General features: G+C 36.8%; 1 protein-coding gene across 37 annotated transcripts in view; it reads right to left on the bottom strand.

Annotated features, from left to right (window-relative positions):
* Positions 1–20,466, bottom strand: part of PTPRD (protein tyrosine phosphatase receptor type D) — a 1,327,869-nt gene that overhangs the window by 242,197 nt on the left and 1,065,206 nt on the right. For all 37 annotated transcript variants that reach the window (XM_066988380.1, XM_066988378.1, XM_066988352.1 and 34 more), the window contains one exon: positions 791–958. In XM_066988380.1, the coding sequence (XP_066844481.1) occupies positions 791–875 (85 nt within the window). In that variant the 5' untranslated portion in view covers positions 876–958. The remainder of the gene's footprint in view (positions 1–790; positions 959–20,466) is intronic.

Raw genomic sequence — 20,466 nt, forward strand, 5'->3', positions numbered from 1 at the left:
GTCGTAAATCTGCAGGTCAACAGGTGGAAAGCAAGTGGCTTTTCTCATTTACACTTTACTTCTGCAAGAAGCCATAGGACAGGTAGGAGACAGAACACATGTAAACAAGTTAATCCTAATGATATCTTAATTAGAAAAAAGATATTATCTTCTCACTAATAGGAAATTGACCCAAATCCAACAGTTTCCCCCCAAGTGAAAGTGCACATGGGTGGCTTTCTTCACTGAACTGTCACAAGTTTAGGCCAGACACTAAGTTGTCAGTTATGCATGATTTGTTTGGATACTGTATTCCACAACAGCTGTCGGAAATAATACATTAGAACAGCTGTCATGGCAGTTACAATGGCCTGGAACTTTAATTGGACTGGATATTAATTTGGGATAGAGGGAGAAGAGTGTTGGTTTTTTTTGGTTGTTGTTGTTGTTTGTTTTTTTTAACCAAACTTAAGAAATAAATACTCAAAGAATGACAGATGTTTCTAAGGCATTTAACCCTTGTTTGGCAAGCAAGGTTGGTCTTTGTTTTCACTAAATAACTTTATTGCAATGGTCTTCATCATATGAGCAGAAACCATTAGTTGCTTAAGAAAAGAGGCATTAAGAGGATGCGTGGTGAAGACGTGGCATAAGTAATCCTTTTCAAATACTGCCTGTGATCTACAGACGACCTCGTAGTATTTTAAGAATTAGTCAAAAGGAGTAATTCAGAGGCCATTAGTAACCATCAGCTGCAAATAAAGCTGTTAATCATGGCCAAGACCTCAGCACAAATGAATAATAAGCTTACTTTCAGCATCAGCATAGAGTAGCAAGCAGAAGAGCACCACCACTGGCCTGACTACGTGCATCATCCGACAGCTTGGCACCCGCATGCTTTGGCAGCCTCGATCTCACTGGCTTAGAAGCCACTGCGAGTCTGTCCGGTCTGAAATTTCAGATGAAATATTTTCAGAGCCTGTGGAATAGATAAGAGAAAGAAATAGAGAAATACAGTTAGCAGCTATAGGGCAGAGATTGTCTGATTTTTCTAAACTATCACAATTTGAGGCAAAACAGTTTTAAAAGACAAAAGGGTATGGACAAAAGAACAGGAATGACTCATTGCAGCTTACTGGTATTTACTAGAAGATGCAATGTACAGTACATGTTAATACTGCTCCAACATTTTCTCAGTGTACCTCTTCTACCATAATCAAGCATCTGTCACACTCTGGATCGTCTTTCATTCAACAACACCTTTTGAATCAAAGGAACTGTCATTCTTAATGAAGTATAATACAACACTGGAACACTGTTGCAAGAAGAGATTCAAAGTGGATTCAGAAAACAGAATAACAGCATACTGGGAGCTGATGCCCTGACATCTGCTAGGAATAACATAGCTAAATCTGCTTCATGAGGTGTTCTTAAAGCTAGACATAAAATACTAGCATATTGCATAGTTCAACAACTTCCAGAGGTTAAAATTCCTGTTGTGATTTCCTCTAACGATCAGAACACTATGCCTAGTACTAAAATAAATAAATAAATAAATAAATAAATAAAAATCCAGCATTGAATATTGAATAAAGGGTTTAGATTCCAAATCACTCCATCTCATTTATTATGATGTTATGATGTCAGTTGAATATCATATACTGGGAGCACTAGAGTTAAAGTACCGGATGTCAAAAAGCAGTGTCCTACTCTTGCACAAATTCATCACCCTGACCTATGACAGAAATTAAAGAATATAAAAGCACTTTTCCTTCTCACAGGGAATACTCGTGATATTCCCAAATAGCCTGACATTGCCACTAAAATACACTGAAATTTAATTGTATTTTTCTAAGGGCCTGCAACACACAAACTTTGGCAAGTGTGAAGTTCAGCTTAAGCACAGTAAGGAATGCATATCTTTTTTGTTACCATGCATGAGTGGTTTCCAAGCACGGAAAATAAAAAACAAAAGGGAGGAGAAAAAATTATACTAATTACCATTCCACTAGATAGATCTTACAGATTTGTGGGTGGTATAAAGCGCCCATTTTATAGTACAGTGCAATGCTGAAAGAAACCACACAAGGAGGAAGAAAAGATGTGAGCAGCTGTTAGAAATCTACAGCTGCTAGGAATCTTTTTTGTTAAATTCTCTCTTGAATCATCTACTGCTATCAAAAAATACAAACCTAAGAAATCTTCATCGGCAAAGTGCTGAAGGCACCAGCTCCCCCCTTTCATTGCTACCATCCTCATGCCAGCATTCCAAATGACAGCAAAGTCCATGAGACATCAGTCCTGTCGGACTCAATTTGTGTCTGTGCAAGCGTATCAGAACCAACTGCTACATAATGATTCCTATGCTATCACAGAAATGGAGATGTATGAAATACATTTCCAAGGAAGAGACAATTTTGATTGTGCTTCTGTTAGACTGCACGAGTTACAAGGGAGACCTAAAGTATCTCAAAAGGCAGCTCGCTTAAAGACAAAATCTTATAATTTTATTGACATGTAAAGATACTAGTTGACATGTATTAAGCCAAACATCGAAAATGTGATAGGTGCTAAGATTTGTATCTGAACCATAAACTGCTCCCTTTGGTGGGGGAGGAAGTGGAGAGAAAACAACAGTGATAATCAGTGAGAGAAAAGAGGAAGGAAAAAGAAGGTGACCAAAAAGGTGCTTGCCTGTTCTACGTAACTGTTTTTTAACAGGGCACTGGAAGTGATTTTCTCACGTTCCAAACACTCCCACTAAATTAAATGTGGTACCTAATAGGAAAAACAAAACAAAACAAAACAAACAAACAAACAAAAAAACGCCTATCTGCTCAGGAAAAAAAAAAAAAAAGAGAGAGACTTTTAAATATCTCACGACAATTATATGTAAATATCTACATTTATCATCTACAAGCTGTCTGGAAAATAAGGGATGTATCACAAAATCTGGCAAAGAAAAGGTGAGAAGAAAAAGTAGTAGTTCTTTGTTAATTAAAAATCATAGTCCATTCACTCACTGTAAATGCACGTACAAGCACTTAGGAATACTGCACTCATTGTCTCTGCTTTCAAGGTGATCATGCAAGCCAAAGTTTAGTAGTCCCTTTCTTTTCTGCTCCTGAGTGTCATAGCTTTAGCTAACCTGATAAAAACACTAATAAGGCTTTCAGGAGACCGTATGCCAGATGTCTTCTGTCCAGCTTCCTATTCCTCCATAGCCAACTTCTGGAATTTTAGGTCAAGTAAACAGAAGCACTTGAAGAAAGATAGCTCAGTGGATCCTTCTTTCTTTCAAGTGAGTTGAAAATATACTGTTAGTAGAGTCATGCAGGTGAATGACTGATAGCACTAGAGAAAAAACGAAAGACAGGAAGGTACTATCAAGTTTGCCTACACAATTCTGCTTCAGCTCTACGTTAAAAATAATAATAACTTCATCCAGGACCCCTGCTGCTGAAAACAGTGTCAAACTTGAGATTGATAATCAGCTGGTATGTAGGTCTATATTTATCTGTGAAAACTGGCACAATTCCTTTCAAGGACTAAATGCAATTATCAATCAGGTAGTAACTCTTGAATAAAGGTACCTTCATAGTAAAAAGCTACCTTCAAAGTAAAAAGTTCATCTAAATAAATTAATAATACTTAAAATAAGAACTACCTTCACTTTTCCATTTCCTCCTGACAATGGCTTGTTACATCCAGAGTGGAGTACCATAAATAGTGAAAACACAGAAAGAAACACAGAGAGGCTACCTGGGCAGCCTGCTCTAAGGAACCTGCTTTGGCAGGGGCGTTGGACCCGATGATCTTTTGAGGTCCCTTCCAACCCCTTCAATTCTGTGATTCTGTGTTTCTGTGAAATTGCAGCATGGGATTATACTACATTCTTCCTCAGACAGTCAACATGGGTCTACCAGGATAAACCAACAGGGAGGTATTTTCTCAGCAGCCCTTGTTAAAACATCCACACTGTGCAAGTGCAGAAAGATGGGGCTTTTTCTTCATGGCAAACACATCACAACAGTTATGAAGAGATCAACAGCTATTACAGAAATAATAGGAGGTGTTTTTAATTTAGGATGATTTGTGCATAAATCACATAAATAAATTACTGCCATATTAAGTTTTCTAAAAAAAGACCCTTGCTTGGAAATACAGTATCTCTAAAAAAGCTAGTTTTGAATATTTTTTTCCCACAAGTTATTTCGGTGCTTTTCCTCATACGAATTAATTGTTAATAAAAGGGTGAAAACTAAATGGTGGAACTAGGTAATATATCTATCTATATCTATCATTAGCACATAACTAAATATGAGGATAGATGTTCCCTTATTAGTTGTATCTATCAATAGAATCAATAAAAGCAGAGATGTCCACCCCCCAGACTCTCCAATGCAGAGACACAAAAGAATTCCAGTGGGGACAAGGCAGATGACAGTACCAGGGTACGTGCACATGCATCAGTTCTCATTAGAAGGATCAACTAGACAAATGAAACATCTGAAGAGCACAGGTATGATGTCAGATATGCAGGGGTGGGATTAGGAAAGCCAAGGCACAGATGGAACTGAGCTTGGCAAGGATGAGAAGAATAGCAAGAAGGGATTCTATAGGTACATTGCTCAGGAAAAAAAGAAAAGGCCAAGGAAAGCGTATACCCTCTGACAGATGAGAATGGAGAACTGGTAACAACATATATGGAGAAGGCTGAGGTTCTCAATAAGTTCTTTGCTTCAGTTTTCACTGCCAGTCAAGCTTCCCACATCTCTCATTTCCGTGAACCTGTAGGTGAGGGCTGGGGGACCAAAGTCCCTCTCACCATAAGCAAAAAGCAGGTTCGAGACCACCTGATGAAACTGAACAGGTACAAGTCTTTGGATCGTGATGACATGCATCCCAGGGGTCTGAGGGAACTGGTTGATGTAGTTGTCAAGCCACTCTCCATCATATCTGAAAAGTCGTAGTGGTCAGGCAGAGTCCTTGATGACTAGAAAAAGGGAAACACCACTCCCATTTTTAAAAAAGGTAGAAAGGAAGACCCAGGGAACTACAGACCGGTGAGCCTCACCTCTGTTCCTGGCAAGATCATGGAAAAGATCCTCCTGGAAGCAATGTCAAGGCACATGCAGGACAAGGAGGTGATCCGCTGGGACAGCCAGCATGACTTCACCAAGGGCAAATTGTGACAGACCAATCTGGTGGCCTTCTGTGATGGAGTGACTGCATCAGTTGACAATGGAAGACTGACTGATGTCTGGACTTCTGCAATGCCTTTGACACAGTCCCACATGTCATCCTTATCTCCAACTTGGAGAGATATGGATTTGATGGGTGGACCATTCAGTGAATAAGGAATTGCCTTGAAGGCCATACCTAGAAAGTGGTGGTTGATGGCTCTAAGTCCAGGTGGAGGATGGTGACGAGTGGTGTCCCTTGGGGATCTGTCCTGGATCTGGTACTGCTTAATATCCTTATCAATGACAAAGACAATGGGACCGAATGCACCCTCAGCAAGTTTTGCAGGTGACATTAAGCTGAGTGGTGCAGTTGGCACAACGGAAGGAAGGGATGCCATCCAAAGGGACCTGGACAACCTTGATAGTGGGCCCATGTGAACCTAATGAGGTTCAACAAGTCCAAGTGCAAGGTGCTGCACCTGGGTCGGGGCAATCCCAGACATGAGTACACACTGGAAGAAGAACTCAATGAGAGCAGCCCTGAAAAGACTTGCAGGTTCTGGTGGACAAAAAGCTGAACGTGAGCCAGCAGCATGGGCTGGAAGCCCAGAAGTCCAACTGCACCTTGGGTTGCAACAACAGAGGAATGGCCAGCAGGTCAGAGAAGGTGATTGTCTCTCTCTGATTTGCCTTAGAGAGGCCCCACTTGGAGTGCTGCACCCAGCTCTGTGGCTCCCAGCACAAGAAAGATGTGGACCTGTTAGAGCGGGGCCGGAGGTGGGCCACGAAGACCAGAGGACTGGAGCACCTCTCCTACGAAAGACAGGCTAAGAGAGCTGGCCATGTTCAGCCTGGAGGAGAGAAGGCTCTAGGGAGACCTCATTGCAGCCTTTCAATACTTACAGGGGGCTTATAAAAAGATGGAGAGTGACTTTTTACTTGGATAATGATAGGACAAAGCAGAATGGTTTTCAACTAAAAGAGGGGAGATATACATTAGATGTTAGGAGCAAATTCTTCTCTCAGAGGGTGGTGAGGCACTGGAACAGGTTTCCCAGAGAATCTGTGGATTTCCTAGCCCTGAAGGTGTCCAAGGCCAGGTTACATGGGGCTTTAAGCAACCTGGTCTGAAGGGAGGTGTCCCTGCACATGGCAGGGGGGTGGAGCAAAGTAACCTTTAAAGGCCCTTCCAACCCAAACCCTTTTATGATTCTATAATTCTATGACAGCAATCTTTCAGGTGCTAACACTGTACTTAGGATGAGATGGTTCCTGCTCCAAGAAGGTTAAAGTTACAGAAAATGTTTACCTGGTGGCAAATCTTAAAACACCCCCCCCCCCCCCTATTATTTTAATGTTTTGATTTGCTTGCCTTTGCATGCCTGAGTGTGCATGTACATGCTTGATAACACAGACAAATTTAGCACAGCAGGGAAAACCTCTCGAAAAAGACTTGAACACAGACAAAAAAGAAGACAAAGCATATGTAGAGAGGAATGGAAACAAAGTTTAAGCATGAAAGCATTAGAAAATTTTGGAATACAGGATTGAGAAGATATGAGTGCTGCTTAGTGCTACTAAAGGCAGGATTTGCAGTTCACCTTCTGTAAATTTTGAAATTATTCAAGTAGAATTTTAGTTCAGAGCCATCTTTGGTGTTTGACAAGAACCCCTGGGAAAACAACTGGATAGTTCTTTTTTTTTTTTTTTTTTAAGTGTTCCTGTAAGAAGCAGTATGCACAGATTGAAATAGAAGAATGCATTGCCATTCTGTTTCTACGCTTGATTTACCTCACCCACAATCTTAAATTTCATCCATTCCCTAGCCACAGATTTTTAATACCATACATATGCAAGTGAAGAGATACAAATAAGAAATTTGAAAGATTACTAGAACCAAGTCAAGGTACATGTGCCAATACTTCAAATCTTTATCAACTAAATCTATATCAACTAAGATCTCTCCTTTAAGAAGAAAATAAACAGATTTCATAGACAAATCTTGGCTGCAAATAACTGACTGGCAGCTGAATCATTACTGGGGAAAAAAAATGCATAAAATTAATGCTCATAAGCTGTTTAACCAAAATAAATTCTGAAATACCTCTGGGTAAAGTAATGTCTTCTAAAGGGAAAAAATATATTTTCCACAGTTCTACATTTATTTTGCTCTTTTATTGATTAAACGTGATAAAGTTTCCATAGTTGACGTGCTACAGAAATGCTGTACTTCATTCTGTTTTTATTCTTAAAAAAGCCAAAACACAAGCACACGATGAAGGGAATTTAAGACAGCTCTCTTGAGTGTTCCAGATCTTAGTCTCATCAATCCCTGGATATCAGTATACCTTAGTGCTCCTCTATCATTTCTGAATTTCTCTATTATAGCTATTCTAGCACAACTAAATACTCCGCTAGAACAGCAGGTTTCTGATCTCAAGCAGGCCTTTGAAATACACCAATACAAAAACACCACTGAGTGGCAGTGACGGGTGGAATTTTGCTTATATTAAACAATTTAAAAATTATATTCAACCTGTTTTTACATTGTAATTCTGTCTGGGACATCAGCAAGGACTCTTCTGTTACCATGTAAAACAGAAAATAAATGACTGCAATAAACAAAGAAATGAAGAAAATAGACTAATGAAACTAATACAATGAATAAATTAATTACATGACAGCAAAGCACATTAAAAGTCACATCAGAAAGCTTTCTCCTCATTTAGAAAGTTGTTCCTTTTTTTACACACTGAAATACCAATGTCTATGTGTAACCTTAAACCGTGCAGAGAAAACCCTGTCTAGCCTGATCTTCATATAGCTTCATTCACGTTCTAAATTACCTACTATCAATTACAAAATGCCAACTTGTAAGCTGTCACATATCTCACCACTGAAAAAGCTCTGACATTGTAGTCACTTCTGCAGATTATCTTCTTTTCTTATCCATGATGCACAAACAATTTACTAGAGCATTCTGTATGCTTGACTCTGTGTCTTCCAAATAACAGATCAAATATATATATATATATTATTCTGGAAATGCTGCACAATGAATTCCTGAGGGAAAAATACTGTAGAAAAACATAAAATGGTATCTGTTGATGCATACTAAGGTAATGTATTGTAGAGAACTAACACTGAAAAATTCAAACATGTTACACAGCCACAGATAGCAACTTGAGAAACAAAATGAAATATCTCCTTCTAAGTCTTCTGCAGAGGTAGGTTGTTTATGCAAGCCGAGAATTGTCCCTAATGTATTTTTGGTAGGCCAAGCCGATTTACTATGCTGGAGAGTTTTCTATGATTGAAGACCTTGACTGGCTCAGGTCAATGGAAAGTTTGGTGTTGATTTACGGGGGTCAGGATTCTTTCTTTTATATTCAGGAAATAGAGATACACACCAAAAGAAAGGATGATTGCCCGAAAAAAACAAACTATGTCAATACCTCAAGTCTTGACTCCTGACACTTAATAATCCTGTAAACTATTTAGCTATGGTTACCTTGAAATAGTCCAGTTCTAACTTTGCTCATATTCCTTCTGACCCTTTTTCAAAACAATCAAACAAAAAAGGATCAACAGCTTAAAGCTGCTTTTATTTTGCTTTAGGTGCAAAAATAAATATCTTGGATAATCTGCATTATTATATGTTTTCTCCAACAACAGAAGAGAAACAATACATCCTGTAGAATACCTGTTGGTTTTTTTGTTTGTTTGTTTGTGTGTGTGTGTTTAGAAAAGATAAACACTAGCCTAGAATATAGCAAATCTAGCCTTTATTGGCAGGCTGATTGGTATTATTTACCTCAAAACACTGGTTTAAGAACAAATCCAATGAGTATTTCTATGCAAAAACCTACACAGACTGATTATTTGTTTTTGTGTTCTGTTTCAAAAGAAGAAAACAGAAACAGTATCACTAGGCTATTTTCCATAGCTAGTTAGCTAAAGTCTTCCCTCGCTTGCCCCTTGCTGTGCTAAAAAGAAAACAAAAGCAAAGGAAAAGCACAAACACGTGAACTAACAAATAAAAATAACAGAAACCTGCCTCTGCATTACTTGTACAATGCTGGAGTTGCATGGCTACCATCTTTAGTATAGGCATGTGAGCCACATACCAAAATGTTCTTAAAACATGGGCTATGTACCACAGACTCACCAGACACCCACAGGAGAAGGGACTGAAAAACCAGCAGTTTGTGCTCCCAGCACAGCATCTCTGTGCTCCAAGCTATCCTACAGAACAGCACCACTCCTATAGGTTGTGGCTAGGCTGGATGATTAGCAGTTGAACTCAGTGACTGCTGTTGCTGTCAAGACTCAGCATCTTTCTTCAGCTTGCTTCCTCCCAGAGATACAGGCGTTGACTACCTAGCAATGCAAATGAACCTACAGCCTCACTGCTATGCATATGACATAGGCTTGACAACTTTCCATATATCTAAAGAGCCATCTTTGGTATAGAACAATTCGGCTTCTTCTGAGACTTTTCAGCATGGGATTTGTGAAATATTAAGGTTGGGCCTTGTCTTTAGGATCTGGCACAGCTGAAGCATATTGGGTACTGCAAATACTAAAATAAAACTAGAAATATATTCTCAAGTCTGGAGCTAGCAGGTCAAATCTGACTTCAACAGTGCAAGGCATCTTTTCTCTATTATATTATTCTGCAATTTCTTCCTTTATCACTTTTCGTTTTCCTTTTCACTTTATAGTTTTGTTTCAGTACTATCCAATATACTTGTTGCCTAATCAGATTGAAGCATGACTGACTGAGACAGTGAATTTGCAGTACACACAGGACAGTAATCCAGCTGCAGCTAGCTTAGCCTGACTGCACTTTATTATAATGTTGCTGATGGCAATACAATTGTATCAGAGGAAGAGATGGAGAGCTGGAATGGTTATTTTTCAAAAGTAGTTGGCATTATAAAATGATTTGATAATAAAGTACAAAAACTTCCTGAAGCAATAAAAGCACTATGCATTTCCCATACTAAGATATGACATAACAGCACATAGTCCACAGTTCCCCCTTCGGAAAAATGAAGATGAGAACTACAAACTGTTACAAACAATAATTTTGTTTTACACTCTGAGGAAAAGGAAAAGTAATGTTATGCACTCTGAAAAACAGTTTAAAGTCAACAAAATACTATAGATATTTTATTGTCAGAAGCTTCCCAAATAAGCAAAGAACCATTTGGTACACACTGAGGTACCCAAACAAATCTCCTAATGTTGACAGGCCAGTTTTGATATAGAATAAAATCCTGTGCAAAATCTTCAGCAGGGCCAAACAGCATGGCTCAAAATATTGTTTTCTCTACAGTACATGCTGAAAACTAACATTTAGCTGTAAGTAGTAGAAACGAGTGGCTTAGAAGGCCACTTAAAGTGCTTTGTAGAAGCAACACCTCAACCCCCCTCAGGTCAGAAGTGAAAACCAGAAGGAAAGGAGATACTCCCATAGACCTCTTATATTTGATTTGGTGAAAACAGCTGAGAACAACAACAAAAGATTTCCATTGTAAAACCTACTCCTGTTTTAACAATCTAACCACCAGAGAACATTTTCTGACATTTACAATGTATTGGTTAATTATTAACTTATTTTATTACCTGAATCTGTAATTGCAAAACTCTCAAGAAATTTTTTTTTTGCCCTTAGTAGCCGAAAAGCTTTGCTAAACAAATCGTATACTCAATCTTCAATGATTAATTTCAAAGAACCTAACAATTATCTGATTCTATTGTCACATTAATTTAATAAATTGCAAAACAATAATCCCAAAGCAAGCATTACTTAACATTTCTCTCAGAAAAGATCATCCTTCAAGTGGAATGTAATTCCTTTCATATTGAGCATCTACAAGTCATTCATACATTACAGATTCCACAATTTTGAAAAAAAAGATGAACTTAATGATTGAGAAGTATATAACTTCTTCTGGATAGAGAGTTTGGTAACTAAGTACACACGAACTGTTTTACAATTTGCTGGTGCTGGCATTTAAGAGGAAGGTTTCCCAATGTTTTGTTTTGTTTTGTTTTTTTGTCACTTTTTTTTTCACTCTTGAACTGGTTATATTTGTAACCGCATAACATGCTTTACTGGAATACGCTATTGATGCTTCTGTGATGGATCAAGAAGAAAATAGGTGGTACCAAAAAGATGCACAAATTAGGAAGTAAGCTGGATACAAGTGCTATATTGCATGATCACGTGCTCATCTAACAGACAATAGATGAGAAATAGATTAACAATTAAGTATATAATAAGATCTGGTAGTATCCAAAAATAAAATCCTACAGAATGACAACAATTAATTTTCAGAAAACTCTTCTTCTAGGCCTGCCTCTCACACCTTTCAATCACATCTTATTTCTCTCAACCCTAAATAAAGAAATAATCCTCTGTCTATCTCTTCCCCAAAAAAAGTTCATGGAAACAGCCTAGCAAGCAACAGCTGAAAATATAGCAAACAAAGAAAATGCTGGTTTAAAGTTGAAGTGCTGTACTGACATCCAGGGAAAGACATTTCCATCTGTCATTTTAGCCTTTATACACTTGGTAGTATGCAACCACCTGATTTTGCAAGAAAGTCATGATTTCCACACTATTGTAACATACTCTTAATCATTATGTTACTTCTGTCTCCAACCCCCGAGTCTGAGATTCATACAGGTTAACTGGAGGTAACTATGCAAAACATTAATTAGTACAATAGCAGTCATTTTCATTCTCACTACCTACCAAAATAAACACTAAATTATAGTGAGAAAGAATAAATTTGGACTGTACTTTACGGAGCTATGGAAATGCCGCTGCAATACCAATTGTGCACTGTGGCCTGGACCACACCAATTTTAACAGGTGACGACACACTGAGCAGCAGTGTTTTTCCCCTCCATATACTGGAGTAGTTCCATCCTGCCCAAAGAATTCCTATATATAATACTGCTTTATACTCAACATCTTTCTCACGAGTTCTGACTATGATATGCTTCTGAAACAGATAATCATCCTTCTTGTGTCTTGCCTCTTAAATTAGGAAGACAAATCAGACATAAAAATATTGTAAATAAATAAACAGATAAAGTAACAAACTGCAGAAACTGTCAGTCTGTCTTAAACAGTCAAAAGGCATAAGTAAGAAACTAGGCAAAAGATAGGACGCAAAAGGGAATTTATTATCCTAATTATGACTTTTTACCTTTTAGAAAAAATACATAGCTGAGAAAATGCAAATGATGGTGTTTCCGATTAGAGATTTGTTTATCTTAGCACGACAAAATAATAATAATAATAATAATAATAATATCATTATACAGCCATAAGAAGAGCAATGCAGCTACTGACCAGCAAAGCACACCACCTGTGCAGCAAGGTTTCAGAACACGCACACACAACCTCAAGAACAACAGATGTGGAGAGTTTAAAGTTTTATCAAAAGTTTGAATAGACAATCCATCTGCCTTTTGGACACACGCCTCATACTCCCCTGGAAAGATTCCCAGTTTTTCTGCTTTTTCCCTCTATTTCTTGTTGGAAAGCCATAGTCTGTGACCTTACATATATGGCATTCAAACTAAAGAAAGAGCTTAGCTTTCAACTACACACTTCTTTCTATTTTGCCAAAACTAATGAAATATATAATGTGTTCATCCAGGTGACTATCAAATATATATATACAGAGAGAGAGAGGGTTTTGCACTTTTGCTTTGTAACAGATAATAAAATATAAAAATGCTATATACTATGATCACAAAAACCTGAATCCTGTAAGAAATCACACAGCAATTTTAAGCCTTCACGCATTCTTATTAACAGAACTTTCAAGGATTCATTTTACCTTACTTCTCTAACCAAAACAAGATAAAACCCTGCTTATGACATGGGAAGGACACGTGCCATGTCCCTGTGTGGAATTCCCTGTCTTACTCACTACCACAAGAACTCATCCCAGGAACCGGCAGCCAGAAGCCACCATGCTCCCCCTGCAGAAAGATGCCATCCATGCAAAGCAGGTCTACAGGTGAACCACGACTTCCGCAGCCACGCAAGTAAACAGGTTTTTTTTTGTTTGTTTTGTTTTGTTTTGTTTTGTTTCCACTTTCCTTCTGGTGCTGCAGTAGCAAATTCAGATTTTGCTATGTCAGATCACTGATGTAATACGAAAACCAATAGGTATTCCTGAACTAAAATTACACCTGACTTGCCTACTATGCTCCTTAGAATTTCTTCCTCTGTATAACCCTCAATTACTCAAAGAAAGAAAAAAAAAAAAAAAAAGATTGCTGAAATGAAAGTTGAGAGACTTTTCACAGAAGTAATAAATTGTCAAAATGTTCTTCCAAACCACCTTATTTAAAGATATAGAAAGTCACACAGTAATTCAGCCTGGAATAGTAGCTAGAGAGAATAAAAGAACTTTTTTTTTTTTTTTAAGCAGAAAAATAAATAGTTATTGCAGAAAAATAGTGAATAAAAATATATAAGAAGATTTTAATATTACACAAAACATAAATATTTTTAAACAAAAGAGAACTCAACCACCATAAGAAATAAATAGAGCAGTTAGAGATGCTCTTGTAAACTCTGTGAGATTTATAGGATACATCTCATCAATTTTTACGTATTCAGTATTTTGTATATCTCGAGTTATTTGTATAAATCTTTTGTCTGGATATTTCCTAAGCACATCCATATTATATTACAGGTTGTACACAATCGGAAGCAACAGTACTTTGCTGATTTGCTTTAATTTTTTATTTTTATTTTTATTTTTTTAATATTTATTTTCCAGTGTGGTAAAAGTGTTGTTTAATATTTATTTACCAGGCTGTGTGTCTGGTACTTGTATTCTAGAATTCTAAATAAAACCTCAACAGAAAATTTCAGAGGAAGTTGCAAATAATGATTCTTTAGAAAAGAAGACAAGAAACAAAATAAAAAACTCAACAATTACAAAAAGAAAACAAACAAAAAAAATACCCCATGACCTAGACAAGCAGTTCATGTTTTGCTTTCATTACTTTGACAGTTACTTGGTTTACCTAAGAATCTTCCTAGATGCAGCTTGTTTTTAAATGAGCACATTCTGTTATTTATACTGACGACAAAGCATCTACTTTTTCACTGCAACCAAAGCCTAGGAGATGAGCCTGAAGAGAAGTTCTACATGGAACACTGTAATGTACCTTGTGGGAGTTTCATCAATCACAACAGAAATGCTTGAGCAACTAATCATAACCCGGTAAAGTTTCTGCAGCGTTGTTATTATAACTGTTATGTGTCTGGATGTGAGTGCTGTCCCAGAAGTATTGTTCTGGATCGATTAGCATCTTTATAATGAAATGCTCAATTACAGCTTTGAAATAGGTAATTATAAAAGGAGTGTATATTTTCCAGTTAGGGTTTTTTTTTTTTTTTTTTTTTTAATTATCAGTGCATGAAAGGCAACTGTAGAAGTTCTCACTGCACTGCTGCCTCTTTGGAAAGAAACTACATTTTGTTCCTCTCACTGTGCATAAGCTAAATTGAATTTCTAGTTATGACTGGTATGGGAGTTTTATTTTCAACTGTCAGGGTGTGCAGCCATCTGTAACCAATTTTTCAATATTTTGAAAAGCCTCATTTGAAGTACACAGTTGTGAATGACTTAGGGACCCTGTCGTTAGTCAATAGGGAACTTTCAAAACGCTTTTCAACTGTATTTCTTTGGAGTAAAAGAAAGAAAAAAAGCATAGAGAAGACTATGCAATGGATATCAGCATAGCTTTAGTAACGTCTGTAAAAAAGGCAAACAGGAAATTTTGGGGGCATGTCTGATTTTGGGCTCATGTTTCAGACTCTTATGCGTGCCATTGTATTTTGAAGACAGCTGCATCATCTAATGTTGTTAAAAACGATTTCTGCCAAGAAATGCAACTCTTTTTTTTTTCCCAAGAGTTAAGAGCATCTGAGGGGTTGGGGAGAGTGCTTTTCATTTCAAGGGTCAGAAGTCAAGAAAAAAAATTATAAATATTTCCTTTTCTTTCCTTAGTACTGTGCGTGTTGCAGTATGACATTAATTTTAAAAGAGGCTTTCTACTTAGGAAAATTATTCAGTTGTTGAGATGATGGGTTAGTTTGCCTACATCAGATGCTAGAAGATACACTACTGACAGAATTACGTATGCATTTATTTATTCAATTATTCATTTTTAAATGAGGTTAACAGCAACAATTGGATTAACTGAGAAAATGCAAGGCTTTCTTTTAAACAATCTATAACCTTTGGATATCCAGAGCCAGAATTCTTCAACATAATCCTCTGTCATATTATAGTAGATCCATCACTGCTGCCAGCACCAGGACAGAGAGGCTTGTATAAACTGATACATGCAGGACATGGGTTCAAAGATAAGGGGACAAAAAAACTAGATATGCTTTGTGTCTTAAACAGAAAGTAGATTCCAGAAAAGTGATTTTTTTTGAGGTCAACAGAGATAGATGTGATAGTTTTAGATACACAACATCCATCCCCATTGACATATTAAACAGAAGGAAGGCTTAATATGTGGCTAAAATCAGCAAGCTAGTATTGTTCATAATGCAATTGTTCCCCATTAATAGACAGAGATACAGTGATTCTTGAAGAGCATTACAAACCATTGCTTATTAAAAAAAAAAAAAAAAAACATTGATTTCAGTTTTAGTGAGCACTCTAGAAACAAAAGTTACCTCTATCTACCTTCACTTCCCCTATAATTCAATTATATCTAGTACGTTTACCCAATACCACTTTAATTCTTGATTTTGAACAAACATAAAATACCAACAAAATTTTTGGCCTATCAGCTTTTCCATATCAGCTTTTCTGCTCTGTCATGTGTACTCTTAATTGTGCCGCTTACACGTATTCACTGTATACATAAATTATTTTTTGTGTTATTTCTGTACAAAGCAACCTGTTAGATTGAAGAATACGAAAAAATATTAATTTTGTTCAACATTTGTACATTTTTGCAAAAAAAAAAGACCTTGATCCTCATATATCCTGTGAACTCTGGGCACATGTAGGCTGTAAATGTGCCGGTCATCCATTGTAAGTTTGTGTACATTAGATTGATACAGATTTATTCCGTGCATACTGTTACCCTGCCCTAAATTTGAAATTTTACATTACACAAGTCATTTTCTAGCTATTAGCACTGTGGAAGCCAGGACTACATCCACAAATCACTTGCCTATTGCCTCTTCAATTCTTAAAGACACTGGAACCAAAATAAAACTTTTACTTTGATCTTTTTTTGTTTGTTTGTTTGTTTTGGCAAGTCAGCTCCTGTAAGTATCAAATAAATGGGAATCACTCCTTTGACACTGTTTTAGCTAATTCATCTCTTCCTTTTCAACATTATTTTTCTTTCTAGCATATCTGAGAAGTCAAGATATACCAAATGAGTCATGTCACCATTACTGCACTGCTTCATATGACACCCCCATGTCAAACAATTTATTTTAAATGGTCTAACAGAAACTCCAAAATTCCACTCCTCCTGTCACCAATCTTTCTGCTTTGTATCTTGAATAATGATGTATATTTATTTACTGAACACGAAAGCTTACTATGAGTTTAGGAGGATTGCTTGAATTTATCCGTGCACAGTTCACTCTATGCTTCATCTGTTGGTTCTATGGATTCAGGAATGTGTAATACAATTTGTTCATTTTTATCTGCAAAACTGACTTTATTTCCCCAGGTGAGTTCTCTAATAAGCGAATCTATAAGACTGTCCAAGCAACAATTTGATCTGGAGTTGAATTTGCTATCCAGTAATGGGTAAATGCTAACTGAAATGCAAGACTTTTTCGAATGATTTCAAACAGATGTTCTGCTACCTGCTTTCTTTAAATCTCTCCCCAGAGGTAGAGAGAAGACTTCTTGAAGTTCCTCGAGAGAAAAAAATAATACACTGATACCCAATCATCACACTTAAAATCAACTTTTATAATGTTAATCTAGGGTCTCTGCACACACAAAATTGACACTGGAATATATTTACAACTGAAATTTCATTTGAAAGAAACTCATCAGAGAAAGTTTAATACAATGTATCATGATCTGGCTACAATAATAATTGCAATCCTTACACAGAAATTGTTGGTTTATGGTATTATTACTCACATTCCCTATTCTTCAACTATTATTTAAATAACTTCAACAATTCTAGGATGGTTTCAATGTACTACAAGAGTTTTATCACACAGGCACAATTAAAAAATAATCTGCTGACATGCTGTCCTGCTTCATTATTTTCATCGTCTTAAGTGACCTTTTAACTACTTTATCATTGCTGTCACCCTCAGTGGTTCCTACCTTGCCCTCAAAGTGACACCCAACATGCCCGAAAACCCTTGGAAACTGGGCACGTTTAAATACATATTATAGAAAATGCGGAATGGAGGACTGTGAAATGATGTTGGAAGAAATTTCTGCTTTAGAGAGTGAAATGCCAGCATACAGAATACATATGCTACCTTCCTGTGGAATTGTTCAACTGTGCACACACACAGTGGTGTCCAGTCCTGTGCCACAATTTTGCAGTTCATCAGTGGAAGTAATGTGCAGAATGGTTTATTAATGGGTCTGCAATGAAGCAAATCATGAGCAAGCAGTCTGTGCTTGTTCTCTTCGGAAACGGGATTCTTCCTGACTCAGTATCACAGGCATCACATTGGACTCAGCTCCTAACTTTCTGTATGGTACCCCATACCCCATGCAGTCACACCAAGACCAGCAAACAGAGCAAGATGTGCTCTTTAGGTAGCTGAGATAAAAGGACTCATCCCTCCAGCACCTCGCAGTTGAGTTCTCCGGATCTTGTGTGGTGGTTGGTTGTAGCAGTCCACGTTAAAAAAAAAAAAAAAAAAAAAAAAAAAAAAGCACCACTAAGGCACTGAGACAACCTACTAAGTACTGTGGTTACATTTCCCCTACACAAAATCAATTGCATACCCATTCTGCAATAAAATGCCAGTCTTCACCACACCTATCATGCAACACATTTGTACTGCAAAAAACAGGAATTATCAAACCACCTAATTATCTGACTTGACAGGAGAACCTATGTGATGAACACTTGGTTTGTTGGATTTTTTCTTTTGACATTCTTGCAGATCTCTAAATATGAAAGAATCAGATCTATTAGCTAAACCTTCTGCTGTCATGCTGCAGATAAACAAATTCAATCAGCTCTTCTAATGAACTGGGAACTAGAAAGGCAGTCTTATCTTTTCCTTAGGATGATTTCAGCAGGTCTCTATTGAGTCAGATGCTAAATGAGAATTTTTGTTGATGCCTAGAGTGAGTGATGCATATGATTGCTATGCATGTGGTGAGGTTGTATTTTTACACATAGGTATATTTATTCATATAAATATGTTCAAATTGATAGATGATGTATTTACTTATGAATACTTCAATCATCAGGAAAAAAAAATACAGAAAACACATTTCAGATCAAAACTTTTTAGATCTCTGAAAAGAGATCATGGTTGTGGTTTAACCCCAGCATGACACCACATCACTTGGTAGAATTCTCACCACCACATAGTTGGTCACACAGTCCCATCACAGCAAAGTGCAGGGAGAGAATTGGAAGGAAAAAAGAGAGAAAGGTTGTGCAATTGTTCATCACCAGCTGAACATTTCCCAGCCAGACCCAAGACCGATGGCAGCCCTGGCAAAATTCTCCCTGCTTTTATTGCTGAGCATGACGTTATATGGTATCAAATGAGCATGACATCATATGGTACAGGACATCCCTTTGGCCAGCCTGGGCCAGCTGTTCCAGCTGTGCCCCCTCCCAGCTTCTTGCCCACCCCCAGCCTCCTTGCTGGCAGGGCAGCACGAGGAGCTGAAATGTCCTTGGCTTTGTGTGAGCACTGCTCTGCAACAACTAAAACACTGTTGTGTTATCAGCGCTGTTCTCCTCACAATTCCAAAACAGCTTCATATAACCTGGTGTGAAGAAAATTAATTTTATCCCAGCCTAAACCAGCACAGTCATACTAAAATCTCTGTTTGATGATGAACAATGCAGATATAAAGCTAAATTTAAAAGATATGTTACTTCTGTTTCAAGCCAGGAAAACTGGACTGAATCTGGTAAATACTGTCTGTTACATGTGGCACCTACTTTTGCCAGCAGTTTTTTGAGGAGGATTCTCCACAGTGCTTCTGCCATTGCTCTCATTCCAAATATCATAAATTGTATATTGAATTTTTATTAACAGACTGTGAAATGACAGGAGGTGTACAAGAAATGGAAGTGACATGATACAAACAGGTGTGTTTACTTACATTATATTTAGCAATTATCCTAAAAATGTTGTTGTAAAACTATAAGGTACCTATGAATTTATTAAATATTAAACATATTATACCACTTTTTACATATGTGGTAATAAATAATTTACTATTTATCTTATACGTATTGTACAAAACTAATAAGATAAATACACCTTACAGTTTTACAGTTGCATTTTTAGGATAATTGTTAAATGTTGTGTAGTTCTCATAGACTTCAATTTGGTAAAGACTCTCATTTCCATCTCATTTAATGCTTATGTTCCTCCACAGATTTTTAATATGTTTCTTCGTATAGGTGAACATAAAAAGACATAGGTTCCTTAACTTCAAAAAATACACAGAAACATTCCATTATATTTAGCAATTTAGAATGCCTCATATTTTTTAAGGATTTTCTTTCCTTTAAATAACTATTTCCTTTGCAACTAAAACAGGAAACGCCTCCAAAATATGAAAATGACCTAAGGTCAAATAAATATTATTTGCCTAAATGGGAAGAGGGAAAAAAAATGATGCATTTTATCAGTGGAAGACGCTGTGAAAAATATACATTACTACCACTTTGGAAGAAAATAAGTCTCCCATTTGAAATGCCTGGACTAGTAGTTAAAATTTTATACCTCCCTTTCATTTTGCTTTGGTCACTATTTAGCTAGTGCATTTTTAAGAACATAAGTCTCTAAAAAGCAGGAATTAATTCCTAGATCTAAATTGGCACAAATGTAAAACAACCTAAGAAGTCTTAAGAATATAATTATTTTTAATTCTTAAAACAACTTAAGTATATAATTCTTAATAGATTTATGATAGAAATCATAAATCACAGGGTCAAAGGAAAGAGTTTATTTTGGTTTTGCTTTGATTATATTACAATTAATAGCCAAAAATAAAAAATAAAAAAATAAATATCATACTTGCTTCCCAAAAACAAA

Source organism: Anser cygnoides, chromosome Z (assembly GCF_040182565.1).
Source record: "Anser cygnoides isolate HZ-2024a breed goose chromosome Z, Taihu_goose_T2T_genome, whole genome shotgun sequence".
Classification (NCBI taxonomy): domain Eukaryota; kingdom Metazoa; phylum Chordata; class Aves; order Anseriformes; family Anatidae; genus Anser; species Anser cygnoides.